General features: G+C 41.2%; 1 protein-coding gene across 4 annotated transcripts in view; it reads left to right on the top strand.

Annotated features, from left to right (window-relative positions):
* The window catches only part of NBEAL1 (neurobeachin like 1), a 672,403-nt gene that overhangs the window by 431,616 nt on the left and 223,677 nt on the right, over positions 1-17,110 (top strand). For all 4 annotated transcript variants that reach the window (XM_069226032.1, XM_069226034.1, XM_069226033.1 and 1 more), the window contains exons 28-29: positions 4,952-5,127; positions 15,809-15,962. In XM_069226032.1, the coding sequence (XP_069082133.1) occupies positions 4,952-5,127; positions 15,809-15,962 (330 nt within the window). The remainder of the gene's footprint in view (positions 1-4,951; positions 5,128-15,808; positions 15,963-17,110) is intronic.

The raw sequence follows: 17,110 nt of genomic DNA, 5'->3' as shown, positions 1-17,110 counted from the left end.
TTTCCTTTGCAAGGATGGTGATGACATACTAAACACAAAGCACCGTGGAAAATTAAGAACTGCAAGCACCAGAACAACAAGTAAAGTGCATGTTAACATTCTTAATTACCTGATGTTAAAGAATATTATATGCAGACACTTTCACTGACCTGTTCTTCTCACTGTATTCATGTCTGAAATATTGGAAATATTTTAGAGACTCTTTAAATGTTTACAAAGTATATATATTACATAAAAGGTAAAGTCACAAACATTTAATAGAGATATCAGTATGTTCATCTAAAGGTATGACAGTGCAGTGGCAATCAAATTCTTCACCAACAATGGCTGTATTTTTTGCAGTGTAATGTAGTCATTCTGGTCTCTGTCAGTTGGCAATAGAATCAACCAGAGAGTTAAATTGTGTGAAGGTGAATATATAGGAATGTTAATAGATAAGAGGGGAGCCTGCAGGGAAAGGCATTCCTAAAATTGTCCGTTAAAACTTCTGTGTCACATTGCTGCTCAAAAAACACCTTGTTAGGAATTGTATGCCAGATTATTGTGTCTGCTTTCCATTGATGTTCACAATAATTTCCCTGGATAGTCTCAGAAATGATTTTACTTGCATCTGTAACACACCTAGGCTTCCAAAGAAATCTATTGTAATGGAGAAGATATAAATCTTCTCCAAGGGGATTAGATGAAATTAAGCATGCAGAAGTTGTCTGGAACTTGGGTACAACTTTGCTTACTGTATGTTTTAAAGTAGAACGAGTTAAACAATATGCACACTAATCGTTCTTAATCACAGTCTTGTAAAATATAGTCCTTAGCTGTATGAGGTGTATATATTTGTTACGGTAGATACTTAGCAATTTAAACGGATTCATAATCTGCAGTGTAGTTTCCTCTTCAAAAGCATTACTGATAATGTGGGTGTCTGAATTGTATTACTGTATCTGTACAATTAGTCACATGCAAAATAGACACTGCATAAACACCCCACCCTTTAAACAGGAAATGCTATCTGAAGGCAGACTAATTCTCATTAAGTCCCTGGTGGTCTTAAGACCGCCAGAGCCGTGGTGGCGGTCTGACTGCCACCAATGTGGCGGGCCGATAGCCACATTACAACTGTGGCAGTTGCGCCACTGTCGGACTGCCAGCACCCCCTGTTTTCCTCTACAGGAGGGGCTGGCGGTCCTAATCTGGCAGGATAGCGCTTCCCTGGGGATTACAAGTCTATTCTGCACCTGCAATTACATGGCGGTAGCCCTGCCATGTAAAGGCTGGCGGAGATGAGGTGCAGGGGCCCCAAAGGGGCCCCTGCACTGCCCATGCACCTGGCATGGGCAGTGCGGGCCCCTATGGCCAGCCCCATCGTGAAGCAAAGCAGACAGTGAACAGCGCGACGGGTGGTGGCGCACTCTACGCACTGCAGAATTGCCGCCGGCTCAGTTATGAGCCGGCGTTAGTGTTGTAGACTGTTTCCCGCTAGGTCAGCGGGCTGAAACACCATTTCCGCCCGCTGACCCAGTGGGAAACTCCTAATGGGGCCTGCGGGAAGGCAGCTGCACTGACTGTAACATGACCACTGGAGTTTGGCAGACAGCCTTTTCCGTCCGCCAAACTCATAATGACCCCCTAAATGTTTAATTGATGATTTCAGCAGGACACAAAGCAAATACCCATATTTCAACAACTTTATAAGATGTACTTTACACAGTCAAAACTCTAAAACGCTCACTTTCAGGTATCCCATATTGTCTTGTTCACCTTTATCCTTTCTTATTGTGTAATAGTTGCACATTGAAGGCACCCACAAATCAGGAACCAAAACGACAAAAAACAGACACAAGAGTCATCTAAAACCATACATCATATTGTTGTTGCCAAACACATGCTTCAACATTTTGAGTCAAGACTTTATCTGGCTCATTGTCATCCCATCGGAAAAAACAATTCTCAAACACAGTAGCTCTGAGTTTGGCTTCACCTATTCGTGTCTCCTTTTGCTCTCCGAACGTTTTGTTCAGTCTCTTTTTGGGTAAAAATCAAGTCCGCTTCCTGCTACACTGCCTTCAGTTTAGCTGTTCTATAGAAGAAGCTTGCAACTTGACAATTGACCTGTCTTTCTACACTCTTCACTAGAGTTTCAGAGCTCATATCATAAAAAAATAAAATCATGTTATCTCATTTTTCTAACTGGCAGCCCTCAAACAATGCTAATCTGTAAACTTTGGATATCAAGCTACGGATAAGATATCTCAAGTCTAATGACAGATTGTCAAACATATTTCTCATATTTTATGATAGCTACAGTTGTGACTAGAATTTCCAGTACTCTTAATAGACCTTCCTGTCTGATTCTGCTTTTATCTTCAACTGTGCTATTAGTGCAGTTGCACACTGCCGAAAGTTAGCACCTCCTTAAGTCAGCGTCCACATCTCAAACCTTTTTTTACAAATGCACCGCTCTAGATTTATGCTTTACCAGTCCTTGTTCTATATTGGTGTGCTTTTCTGAAGTGGCATAAATTTTGTTCCCACAGATTTTACTTCCTTTAAAATACCTTTGGTTTTAGAATGTGTGTACGCATTCAAATAGTTTCAGAAGGACCATTTCCCACTGTAGTCACTTGCCACACTTGGGAATCTTTAATGGACATGTCATTAGCATGCCCAGGACATGCTGATGGCCTGGGGTCCAAGAATTCAGCGTCACCATCTTTAGTCCTCCTTTTGTTGGGTGCCTTTGGCTTTTTAAAGGTGTCCCATGGTGCATGGAGATGGTGGGATCCGCTATATAATACACTAGGTGCATTTTACCCTCTCACAAAGAGTTTGTACAGTACCATGCACACACACTAACTGAAGCTGCTGTAGATAAGGATTTTATCATCTGTACAAAGGGAGCATATTTAGATCCACAGCATTCTCACCTGGACAGAAACAGCATCTCCTTTTGCAGATGTCCTACCTTTCCCTATTCTGGAAGCTAGCAGCTCCAGTTATAATTCAAGAGCTCCAGTATGTCCTTCTACTAAACATGTTTATCGTCCTTCCCAGGTACTGTATGGGCTGCCCACACAAGACTCCCTTGCATGAGGGGTGAAACCTTAGCTCGGCTAGACTGTCATAACTGCCATTATTTTCACTTTATGCTGGTGACGGTGAAGAGATGTTTCATTCAATTAAGACAGCAGTGAAAAGTGATCTGTCATATAAAAGGAAGTGTGTGACTTTTGGGTGCTGCCTATTACAGCTAGTTTGTTGCTCCCAAAGGCTGAGACGGGGACACAGTGTCTACCTTAGATGGTAATCACAGCGCTGAACTCCTCTAATCAGTGCCATTTTTGTCATCCTCTGTCTTCAACAAAGCTGCAGACCTTTAGATTTGTAAAGCTTTTCAATAACCTTGGTACCACAACCATAATGATCACCCATCCAATTTTACTAACCTAGCAAATACCTGAATCTACATTTAAGCTAAATCATTAGTATAGGTTATGTGTGGGTACCAGTCATACCATGTTAGTGCCCAAACCTGTGTTTAGTTATGCTCTGTTAAATAAAACCCAGATCAAGGAGATGGCACAGTCATTCTTCATATGAGATGGGAAGATGATGTGCAACAGTTAATAAACTGCTTCACAACTTGAAAACTGGATATTAAAGTCTAAATGAGTTACTGCTGTTATTCAATTTAGGTAATTGTTTTTACACCACATTTAATTTGAGTTTGTTTCATAAAGATGGTACACATCACACCAATCAACAAAATTACAAATAATTACGTTTGTTTTCATGCAAATCTCCTATTTTCCTCAGTTGTTGGAGGTTAGTCCTCATGTGAAGTTGTTGAGGTGTTCTCTTTTATGAGCTTGTGGATCCTCAAACCACTTCAAAATAGTAACCTCTTTCCCTAACAGCTTGATTCACATCCGCAACTGTGGCTCCCATAAATGTGTCCACCCAACATGTAAATGCCCTGAAATGAACATTAGAACATACCCATGTTGCATTGATTCCAGAGGTCACCCTTTCATTGAGTCTTCCCCTTTCTCATGAGCTTTTAACCACCATAAATCTAAAACATAGCAGATCTATTATAGATGAAACTGCTTCAAACATTCTTCCTCACAGTCCATGGCTCACCCGAACAGCACCAAACCTACCTGCATCTAATCCACCTGCCAAGCTCCCATGCATGCCCTTGACTCATTTTCCAGTGCATGCTTACATTATTCTCAATGCCATCAATGTAGATTGAGAGGACACCCAGTCAAATTAGCAGTGGACTTTCCACGGGGTGTGTCTTCTGTAGGACTGTCTTTAGTAAGGCCCTATGGTATTGTGGCAGATGCAGTCCTTTCATTTTTAATTTTATTTCAGTCTTCATTTAACTGTTAAATGCTGATCAATTTTCAATGAGATAATCTCATTTCATTTAAGCAGCACTACTCCGTTTGTACTCAGGTAATGTCCTGACATCATGATGTTTTATTTTCATTATCATTTTGCGAGATTATTTAATGATAAGCTGGCCCAATCAGCCTCAATTTTCAAATCAACACAGATTTTGATTCCACTCAGGTAAGATAGAGTTTGATTAATTCCAAGGACATGTTTTCAGTAGTACCACATAGCATTGTAGTAGATGTAGTCATTTCCTTTTTATTTCGTTTCACTCTTCAATTAGCAGTTAACTGTTGAACCACATGGTTACTGGAGGGACCATCGGCAGCTTGCAGATTGAGCTACTCCTATTCCTAGCTGTCAGCTCTTTTTGCCTTTATAACAACATTTTTTACAGAGGTATATTATGTAAAAATATGCTTAAAATAGAATCCATCTTTAAATATTATTCAGTATTTATGCCACACCACCTAACCATTATGTTCTCAGTGCCTCTGTGAAAGTAATATTCATTGACATTAAGTGTAAAGACTATGTTCCTTTTTTCTAGGCAGGCGAGGATGAACTGGTGCAGCTTTTGACAGATATACTTATAGGTGTTCTCTGGAAGGGAATTGACAGGTCTGACGATGCCACGTGGATCGAGAGGGGCCAGGTATTCTCAGCATTAAGCAAGTTGGGAATGTCAAATCAACTTCTGCGGCCTTCAGACGAGCTCAAGCTCAAGTGAGTGAGTGCAAACAATTTCCACAACAACCCTCCATTCTTCAGAATGTAAAAGTACATACGAAGAGAGCAGATATGAAGGGCCTGGTGAGCTGGGAGTGATGTAGATTTTCTGTCTTCATTGTAGCAGTTGACCTGTTAATGTGTTTATCCTTTCAGTTACTATTATAGATTTGTACAGTGCATCAAGTTGAGACACAGAGAACACTACCCTCCTGCTGTGTTGTCTTGCTGCCTTTTTATTGATATGTTAAGAAAATCCAATACACAAGGGGCAAACCCCAACTTCATGTCATTGTGAAAAACCTTCAGATGATATCAATGATTACAAAACACACATGAACTTGAAGTAAAGCTGTAACACTCTAATAGCCGCAGTCTTGACATTTCCAAACTACTTGTACTTGTGATTATTTATATGACCTACTAAACCCATAAACAGAATTTGATGACTGATATTACCCATACAAAATCCTAAAAACCTCCTATCCTTCAATAGCAACACGTATTTTTAGGGAGGAGTTAGGTGTTCAGACCAGAGAAAGGAGATTTCCAAATATGTGTTACACAAGTAGAAAAAATGGTATGCACACTAAACTGATTCAGATACATCCTAATCAGTGGTAACAGAGCACTTCTACAGCTTTCATATATTGTAGGCAAAATAATATTGTTGTAGAAATGGAAATAGAGGAATAGAAAGGAGTCGTTTCCAAGTGGAGTGAAGTGAAACGAGGAGAAAAAGAAGAAAAACTATAGAGAAGGTAAAATTAATAGAGGTCTACATTGGGTCTAGTACCTTTCTCAAACGCCCTAGCCCATATTAAGAGGTACACCACCGCAATGCAACTTCAGGCCACCACTGATATTATTAACATATTATCTAGAATTAACTAATTTCCCTGATTTGTCTTGGACCATGTCAAGCCTCTAAGCCTTGCTAAAGTTAATACATCACAAACGATCTCAAGCTATCTAGTTTGTGCATGCTGCCTTTGGGCACTGGAGTATCTGCTTTTAGATGATTACCAGTTTAAATGGTTCCTTCTCATCTGAACAATCAACCTCTGTGTGCCATAATCACACCATGGTCTATGAAGCCATTGGATTTTTCAAACTCCAAACATAAGAACAAAAATTGCCTACCGTATAGATTTACAGGTTGCACTAGCAAAGATTTCAGTACTTTTCAATATATATATATATATATATATATATATGAGCCAAATCTTCAATATAAATATGCACAATACATTTCCTTATTTGTTTATTTTATCAAGACGACATTATCTTTATAGTCAAAATATTTTTCTTTTTTATAGATTAACATAATTAGAGACACCACTTTCTTGAAAACATTGTTCGTGTTTTACTCACCTAGCTATTCCTACCCTAGTTACCATTCACCCAGTATAGATCCACTAAAATAGTAGAATCATACTTCACTCGTTCATATCACACAACATTCCACTTGCACATCATGCATCACACCAAATGAAGGACCATAGGCCAACACAGCGAGAGATCTCTACATTATGACTTAGCTGTTTTCTTAGACAAAATTCATATATACAGGCGCGTGATGAGGAATTAATATTTTCTATTACACAGGATCTCCTATATACATTCAACACGTTGATGTTTCATTTCTTTTCCCTTCACAATATCCAATAAATATAACTTTTAAGCCAAGGTAATGATCATTTCATCTCGTTGTGTGTATTCCAATCTTCAGATCCCCAAAATGTTGACTCCTGTGATATATAGCTAGTACGGAATCAGACTAACAAGGTTCTACCCACCACCTACATCAGAGGAACAACTTAAAAGACTTTCCTTATCTATAGATGTTTCTGGAATCCCAAAGACTTTAATCTGTCTCCTTATGATACCTCTGATCCTCTAAATCCCCGCCACATGTGATATGTCGCCTTATCTCCTCACTGCATTCGGTAAATTTCAGATGAACCCCCAAACATTTCCAAAATATGCCACGGTTCATAGTGACTAAAACCATGATGCAGTACGTACCATTTGCCAGTGTTGACAGCCCCCATGGAATATGCTTTCATTGGGTTTAGTCCACAGGTACTCTAGAAAGGACCCTTCCCATCTCTTTTGTCATTGACCTTGAACTTAGGCAGACTAGTCGTATCTTTAGATTTTCAGCATACATGTCATTTAGATTTCATGCTGAGCATTATTCTTCCATTTAGTTATTGGGGCCAGAAACTGTTTGAAAAGTTGAAGTTTTACTTTGTGGACATCGGCCACAGGCGGAGGTGATAGGGACCTCACTATAACTCTAAGCGTAAACCCACAGTCTCCCAGCACATAGTCACTACCTTTGTATTCTTTTGCACACTTGGCTTCAGAAGCACATAACTTACTCTGTGAGGGAAAAAACACTGCAAAAGACATTGAGAAAGAAGAGGGCCTTCCTGAAAAAATCAGACATCAGAAAGGACTCAAACCATATTTAAAGGAAATCTAATGGTTGCTGGCACTTGACCACAAAAAAAGTAAAATCACAATTCAAGCACAAAACCTCCACTACCATGAGGGCTACCCTGAAGAATTCTTCACTTTTTCCTCTGGCTCTGGTCGACACCCACAAAGAAAAACTTTCACCGTTTACCTACATTTTCGGATCTGAGCATTAGAGAGCAGAATAATGGACAGCATGTGAACTAAAAGGGCTTCAAGCAACAAAACTGTTGTTATAGCTACCGTGTTTTTGATAGTGCAAACATAGATTTGAGATAAGCCCCTATGTTTCAAAGAAGTATTCAACACATCGTTCATGGGGATCAAAGTGTTTTTCAACCTATCAACCCACTTGATTTAGTGCAGCTCACTTTTCATGACGAGAAATAGGAATTTCTCCAAATGATTTCTCTTAATTTCTAGCCTTATTGTTTCTGCATCCAGCATCTGATCTTGAAATAACCTTTATACTTTCTAGGCTGTTCTTCATAAGCTGAACCCAAGTCCCTACAGTGAGGTTGGTGAAAAGTCTCCTGTGGAAATCTTTTCATTGAATGTTACATCTACCATTCAGACCAGGGGACAACTATCAACCCATGATACATCTTTTCTGTCAGCTCTTACCAAAATCATTACTTTATAAGGGAAGGTTACACAGTCATCAACATATGGCCAAGGTCTACCATTTATGATCTCTGAGGTGGTCTGTCAGTTCCTGAAGTTGTGCTATCCTATAATTCTCCTTATGTGAAGAAGAAAGGCCTCCTTCCCTGCAGGAGAATAACAAGCTTAGGGGAGTATGAGTGTCTTTGAGATACAGCCTATAAGTTAGAGAGCAAGAAAGCATACACTTCCACAGTGTACTAAAAGAAAAAAGTTTTTGCTGAAAGCAATCAGTGGAAAGACATAAGTCATCCAATCAAAAAATAGCAAAGAAAAGGTGGGACAAACAAAAAATAGGGTGGGAAGCTATTGAATAAGAAGCAGGTAAATGAGATGGTCAAGAACGCCACGCAGTGAAAAGGAAGTGGCTGACCTAAAACCCATATGTGTGTGTGTGTGTATATATGTGTATTTGATGGTATGTGTAGCTTTAGATATACATGCTCTACACACTTCTGCCATTCAATGTTGGGTCTGGAAGGTTACAAGTTGTTTTTCTTCGAAAAGTTATTCAAGTCACTAGGTATAGTGACTCATCCTCTTGCTGGTAATGCGCATGGGCATCTACTCCATTGTTAGATTGTTTTCTTCCACCACCGGGCCCGGTCATGTTTTTGCCAAGCTCCTGGTCTAGCCCATCTTTTCGGACTTTTCCGTTCGGGATACGTCCCCAATCGTTGATATTGTTTTCGAACGCATTTTTCCATTTGTTGGATTTCGAGATGAAAAGAAGTCACCTGTCAGATCGACGTGCTCTGACAGGAGCTCTTTGGGTCACCATTTTCTAAATTCCATCTTCTAGGGAATGAACTCATGATAAAACTGACTCCCTTCCATTTCTGCTCTTAGTGCCACGTAGAGTTCCAGCGACCGACCAGCACCAGGTCTGCAATCTTTGTTTGTCCCTGGACCATAAAGAGGAGGACTGTGAGGCTTGTCAGTCTTTTCGATCTAAGAAAACCCTACGTGATCGAAGGACCCGCCATCCTCAGATGCAGTGACAGGAGATCAAAGGGACACCGGACATCTTCGGAGAACAAAATGTCGAGTCAAAACCAGAAGGAAAGATACAAGAGGCCTCAGCGGCGAAGGAGGAGGCCATTTCAGTCGAAGACTCCGAGTTGGATGTGGACAAGGTCCTCGAGATGCAAGATCTCCCTCCGGGACAACAGACAGTGGGTACTGGCTCCCCTGTCCTGCCCAAAAAAAGCAGCACCTCTTACCAAAGCAAAGGCTACCAGGCCACCACTGCCTTCAGGCCATGATCGGCACCGAAAGACTCATTTAGACTCCCCGCCATCGAGCTTGGTACTGTAATTAATGCCTAAACCTTCCATTCAGCACCGAGAGCTTCGGGATCCCAATCAGCACCAACCAATCTGACGCTGAAAAGACCAGCACCTGCCTTGGCACCAACTGTTTCGACCCAGCAAACAGAAGAGCGCTTTGGCGCTGAAAAAAAACCCCAAAAGTTACCCCATCTTCAGAGCTGAGCACTTCTACAGAGCCCATCCTCCATAAAATGAATCAGCATCTCAACACCAAACAGACACAGCTTCATATTCAGCCACAGACTGGTTGTGTCTTGGTCAAAGCTGTTGTTTTGACACCTTCAAAAAGACCGCTTTCGATCGGGGAGGCTATTAATGTTCCAGCGCCTCCTGCCAAACAAAAGAGGAAGGATAAAGACTCTGTTGCTATACACCCTCCTCTGCCTACCTCTGCTCCACCACTTTGACCCTCTCCTCCTTCTCCTCCGCAACACAGGGTGACCCTTTCAGGAGCTTATTTGTAGGGCAGCTACTTACTACAAAGTATCCTTAGTTAAACAGCCCGCTGAGTATGATTTTCTCTTTGAAACCCTCTCTACTCCAACAAGGCCACACTGTACGTCCCCATGCTAAAGCGAACGATGAGGCACACAGAGGACACTTTTATAGATGCTGCCGGGCATGCATCATTACATCATGTGCAGAAAAAAATACAAAGCTTTATCCTCAGACCCCAATATTACTAGAGTTCAAATTCCCCCCGATTCATGATAGTTTCCAATGCCAGGAAGAGAGCAAACTCTCAAACCGCTAGCAGTACTCCACCTCCTGACAAGAAGAGCAAGCTCATCAACGCCTCTGGAAAGCGGACCTCAGCCCAAGCTGCAAACCCTTGGCACATAGCTAACACCCAAGGCATGCTAGCAAGGTATGATTGTGCACAATGGGAGAAGATGGAGGAGCTCCTCTAAACTCCCAGAGGACCACAGGAAGAGGGGCCAAGAAATTGTCAGTGAGGGGCAGCCTATTTTGAATAACTCCATCCGCTGTGCTCTCGATTTTGCTGACACAGCTGCCAGAGGAATAAATACCTGCATCCTTTTGTGCTGGCACGCGTGGCTACGCATTTCCAGATTCAAGCCTGAGGTACAACAAACCATTCTTAATTTGACAAAAAAGCACCTCCTTGGCCCACAAGTCGACCAGGTGCGTCAAAAAATGAAAAAAGTCAATGAGGTGGCTAAATCCATGGTTACCTTGCAGACCCCTGCCACATATGTTTCCTTTTGCCGGCCGTTATATAAACCGGCCTCCAAATCCACAGGCACAGACACCTCGTCCTCTTAGCATAATGACCACGTGCCCACTTCCTCCAATAGAGGCTTCTATAGAGGGTTCTACAAAGGAAAACATAATAGAGGAAGAGACAAAACACCCTCCCCCATGGTTCCTTAACTGCCACAAAGCAATGACTCCCTTCTCCTTCCCCCGACTACTCAACACTGGTTGGGTAACATCAACAACAATTCTTCCCAGCCTGACAAAGCATAAGATCAGACCAATGGGTGTTAAATATTATCCAACATTGTTAGTGTTTGGAGTTCATTTCCATACCTCGAACCAAACATTCCCTCTGGCACTCGGTAACTTTCTCCAGAACACATCATTTTACTCAAACAGGAAGTTCAGGCTTTCTTAAACAAAGGAGCCTTCGAACCCGTTCCTCCACACCATTAAGGGACAGGAGTATACTCTTTCTGATTCCCAAAAAGGATGGGTCATTAAGACCTATTCTAGATCTCAGGGATTTAAATTATTACATCCTGTCAGGGCATTTTCACAGGGTAACACTCCAGGACGTGATCCCACTCCTTCAGCAACCACATATAATTAGGCACCCAAATCCCAGTGAATTAAATCTCACGATACGGCTACTAAAGTCAGAGAATTTGGATGCCTTAACCTGCCTCAAGAATGCATGGACATTCTTAAGGTAGCACATAGACCCATTACTGGGGCATGTTATGCAGTACAATGGAAATGTTTTGTTTGCTACTGTCTGTCCAAACAATGGGACCCTTTCATAGTTTCAGCCAATCAATTTTCTTATAAAGCTCGGATAATCACCCATGAGGGTCTCAATGTGCTGGGGAGTAGTAGGAGTTCAGTTGAATAAAGGTAGTGAGGGTGATTGCCTTAGGTGTAGCGGATGAGCGTTCCAGATCTTTGCGGCGAGGTAAGAGATGGATCTTCCACCAGCTGAGTTCTTGTGTATCCCTGGGGTTGTGGTTAGGTCCAGCTGGGTGGAGAGGGGGTGTCTGGTGTGCGTGTGGAACGTTAGGGGGTGGTTGAGGTACGCAGGTCCGATCTTGTGGAGGGCCTTGTGTGCATGCATGAGAAGCTTGAAAGTGATTCTCTTGTTCATCAGGAGCCAGGAGCCAGTGAAGGTCTCTCAGGTGGCCGGAGATGTAGTCGCAGTGGAGGATGTCCAAGATGAGCCTGGCTGAGGCGTTCTGGATTCTCTGCAGTTTCTCTTGGAGTGTTTGGGTGGTACTGGCATATAGTGCGTTGTTGTAGTCTAATTTGCTGGTGACTGTTCTCCTGGATTCGATCAGGTTCCGTTTGAAAATATTTTGGAGCAGGCGGAGTGTGTGGAAACATGAGGATGAGACAGCTGACTTAGCGGTTCATTGAGAACAAGGAGTCGAGGATGATGCCGAGGTTACATGCATGGTCAGTGGATGTGGCGGGGGGTTCTGAGCACTGAGAGCCACCAGGAGTGGTCCCACCTAGACATTGCGTCTCCCTCCCAGTAAATGGGACCAGCACCTCGGGTTTGTCTCCGCAAACTGAGCCTTGCCCTCTTTTCAGTGTGATGACCAAGATAAGTAACTTTTTTACAGTACTGCCTCTTTGTAGGTGGGACTTTGTGACCATGCCCAGCAATATGCTTTGTAAGTGCAATTGTATCTAACTTGCAGCTGTCTGTTGTCTTTGAAGCCACTAATAGGTAATATTTTTACTGTATCATCAGTTAGTTACAAGGTATCTCCCAAATCTTTCTTTAGAATCTGGCTAAAACTCAAGGGACTTTCTGGTTCCTCATGTGGAAATCCACATCAAACGACAACTTTATTTTGGAACTGATATGCAAAACGATATTGACTATCCTCATACACAGAAAAGAAAACTTAGCATAACTTAAAGACTGTATACTATTCTGCATCTGCTGGAATCTGAAACAATATTACAGCAGGGTTTGTTGGTACGACTGGATTACATAGAACAATAATTAGGTTAACCTTTCCTAAATCTTGTGCTGTCCTCCACGTCCCACTAGTTATTGCCCATCAAAGGAAAATTGCAAGAAATGCCCTGTTCTATCTTTTTTTTCTGTGAAGGGCTTCTTGAGACAAATTGTATTGCTGGATTCTATGGTACACAGCATTCAGTTTGACTTGTAAAGTAGCTTGTTCTGCACTCTTTATTAGTCCTGTTTATTTTCCTTTGAAATCCCAAACCTCTTCTCTGACAGTATGTCTGTATTAAGAGGCAAGTCCTCTTTTGTAAGGATTGAGAACAGCTGAACACTCGATTTACTTTTAAACTGAATCTTTATCTTAGGCACAATTGTGCCACCATCCAGTGTGCAATAAGTCATACAATTTATTTTTCCAAAACAAGCCTCTACCAAATAAATTAACAGGACTCGAATTACACAGTATAACCTGGTGACCATTATTCATTGATTCTGTTTTGACAGTGACATTGGCTGTAACTTGATTAGTAATGTGTTAGTTGCTAATCCCTACAACTCAGACCTCTTTTCCCAAAGAGGGTTAGTTTTGGAACGTCCACAGAATGAACCTTAGAAAGGGTTGCACCAGTATCAATCAGAAAAATTATGGTGTGGCCATTCACTTCACTATCTGCAAATGGGCCACCCTGTCTACCTGTTTTGCTGCAACACTGGAAGTATGGGCATATTCGTATGGAACTCCTGATTCTGCACATTCTGTAAAGGAGTCTGTTGGTTTGGGTCATAGTTTACTGTCTGCCTTTGATGTGTGTTTTGTTGCTTCTGGGAAACAAAATTGTTCTGGGTTAGATCAGAATTGTGTTTACGTTTGCACTTCCAGGGTCCAAAATTAACGCCAACATGATAATCAGTGCTCTTTGGTGCTCTTCTTTAGCAAATTAATAATAGCATCCACTCTGGAATTATTCACATTCCTTCTGCTTCGACATTCAGTCTGTACCATCTAATTTCTCATTCCCACTCCTTGCATTCCCTGTTTCCATTCATTACAGAGAGTTTGGCGGGGGGGTTACTCCATCACAAAAGTGACAGAATTACTGTCCGCCTTATTACGATCCCATAATAGCCTATGGAGATCATAATTCGGCAGACGGGAGTAACCCGTCTGCCAATCTCTAAATCAGGCCCTTAAATTTAATGTGAGTTTCCAAGTTTGCTAGACCCATATGTACTATTTCAGCTTCACTTAAATCCATTTTGTAATTCAGGTGTACGTTGTTTATCTTGCTTATATCAACCCAAAGTTCTTCAGCGAAGTCCTCAAATTTATTGTGTGCTTCAATTGCACACCTTGCTGCTTCTCTTATCAGATATTTAATTTCGTAATTATATGACATTATTATGTTTAAATCAATTGTTCCCTGCAAACCTTCTCCAAATTCAATCTTTCACAGTGCAGTATTAATCTTGTCTTTCTAGGAAATGTAGTAAGCATAGCAGTAGTGATAGAAGTATGTTCAGCAGCATATTTACTACTAGTGCTAGGTAAAGCTGTCAGTGTACTCCCTCGTGGTGCACTTGCACTTGTCCTCGCACTAATACTGCAGGCATCACAATTCCCTGTGCACTCCTACCCAGTTCATATCCTGCACAGATATCAAGTACCTGTAGAACTGTGCTTGTGCCTGTGTACCATTTGTGTATGGATTAGATCTAGCCTTCAAAAGATAATTTAAGAAATTATCCTCCTAGTCACCTTCAGACTCATCTGCTTAATTTTTGTCTGTCTCATTAAATATTGGAGGAAAAATACTCAATCCTTATACCGTATCCTCCCTCTGTGACCTATCATACATACCTTCCTTGGTTTCTAAACTTTTTAATCTGTTTGTTCATTTTTTTTCTTTTTATCTCTATGGCCATTTGATCCCATTTATTCAATGCTTCTAATTGTGTGGGCCTAGATTGTGGCTTTCTTCCATTCATTGTATGTCTCATGAAATCTAGCTTTCCAATATTAAAGGCACCCTGTAAAGGAAATTGCAGGTCCTTGTCACCAGAAGTATACTCATGCTGATCTCCTATCCATGCGCACGTATAAACCCTGACGTCTGTCAACATTTTCTATGCAGACGAGCCTTCTGGAGGAATCGTCTCTCCCTTCATAGAAGGTATAGTATGAGCTTTAGGCTTTTTCAAACAAAGCACACATTATTCTCACTCAGATAATCAAAAATCCTCACAAAATGAATAAACGAACAGCAACCAATTCCAGCCAGGCTATGTAAAAAATCAACCAATCACACAAGGCTAGGGCAAAATTCAACCAATCCCAAAGCTGCCGTAGATGCAGCAAACCAATAACATTGCATCTCTGTGGTGATGTCTCTCCAGTCCTATCGCGACTCCTCATCTAGCTAGCCAATTGCAGTGTGGCTTTTCCATGAATGGAAAACAATGCTGGGACTGGCAAAAAGGGCTTTGCCACAAAACACACAAGCAATAACCAATTGAAATTGTGTCTGTTCAACCTAAACAGAAGCAAGTTAAATGAAAATAATCCTGCAATCCATAGGAATAAGACTAGTACCTTTGCACACTTGGCAAACACAAATTCACACTAAAGCAGACTCCCATCCAGTGGCAATCCAACTCTGATTAGTGTATTTACTCCTATGCACTGGCGTTTGAGTAAAACCAATCTAAATTAAACATAAAAAACCTGAAAGGTAATTTGTTCATTCAGAAAATCCCTATTTTGTGGGAATGTATCACGCTGTGAAGTCATGGAAAAGCAACATTGATGCGGGGGGAACCCGAATACTGAATTGATATTATATCTTTGTGTACATTGGTGCATCCCATGTCAGTGCTGCACCCATTGCATCCAGAGATTAAAATCTATTTTGAAATTAATTTGGTGATAATGAACAACTAATGTTAAAACTTGGATTGTTGATGTCCTGACCCTCGTCCCCCTTCTATTTCCTTGTACTCATAGTTTGTTAGAAAAGATGACAGAACTGGCCGTGACAGAATACAGAGAGTTGAAAACTCTGCCAGTGCATGCTGACAATGCCATCCGGCTCCTTCACATTATACAGGATTTTCTACAGGCAGAGGGGATGGTCAATCCCAAACTCTGGACTGAGAAGGTAAGAGACAGATTTTGTAAATTTATTTCACACTAGACTTTATTAATGGGTGTCCATTTGAGTTCCTTTTTATAACTCCGAATTCCAAGGCTCTGACAACAGCTTGATTGAAGTAGTGTTTACCTAGTGTGGTGAACACCTCCAATCCTGAATATGCCATGGGAAAATGATGCAGAGCATGTAATAATAAAATGAATGTATACTGCACGGAATTCCAGATATTTTGCCTATTTACATCTGTTTAACCTTGAACCTTTTCACAGTTGTTTGCTGGAGAAATCTGTTGGGGAAAATGTAGTGGCTGTGTGTGGTAATTATTATATGTGGTGAATATCCCACCCAGGGTAAATACTACACGTCCTGGTTACTGCATACCTCAAAATTTCAATCTGTACACAAACATGAGGTTGCGCTGGGTTTGAAATGTTCCACTTCACCAACAGTCAGAGCCAATGAGTACTGAACATGCTTTATAGGTAATATTTTACTTCAGATGTTCACTCTAGATGAGAAAAATAGAGGTACTTTATTCTTCAATTATGTCCACTTACCTAAGAACTTAGAATACCTCACATCATAATACTTTTCTGCATTTGTTAAGTTACTGGAGCCTCATCATTTTCATATCTGAGTTACGGGCTCCATTTTTTTCAATGGTTTACTGTATTTCTCAGTGTTCTAACAAATGCATAACGTATAGTTGGATGACAAAATTATTACTTAAAAAACTGTCCCCTGCCATCAGTAAAGCTCTTTATGGAAGAGACCCTATCTAACCACAGACTCCTCACCTTAGAATTTGTCCCAGGCTTCAGAATGGACCCCAAAACTTTTGAAGCAGTACCTCTGCACGCCCGAAGGTAGTGCCCTGTGACACCATGCTGATGTTGTCACCACCGGATGTACAATGCACAGGACTATATAGGCACCACCCATAGGCGCTGACATCAGTTGCTTTTTAGACTCTAAGATAAAAATAAAATTGGTTGAGAGCAGTGTTCAGATTCCAAAATTGGCAACTTTTCAGGTGAAAGAGTCCAGTTCACGAAACAGAGAGAATGACAGGCAGTGAGGAATCTCATGTTAGATAGTGTCTACCAGAAACGGTATTGATGGTAAGTAACCTGTTCATCTGATAGATAGTTCTA

Source organism: Pleurodeles waltl, chromosome 3_1, assembly GCF_031143425.1.
Source record: "Pleurodeles waltl isolate 20211129_DDA chromosome 3_1, aPleWal1.hap1.20221129, whole genome shotgun sequence".
NCBI lineage: Eukaryota > Metazoa > Chordata > Amphibia > Caudata > Salamandridae > Pleurodeles > Pleurodeles waltl.
Note: the sequence above shows the minus strand (reverse complement) of the source record. Positions and strands in the feature narration are given on the sequence as shown.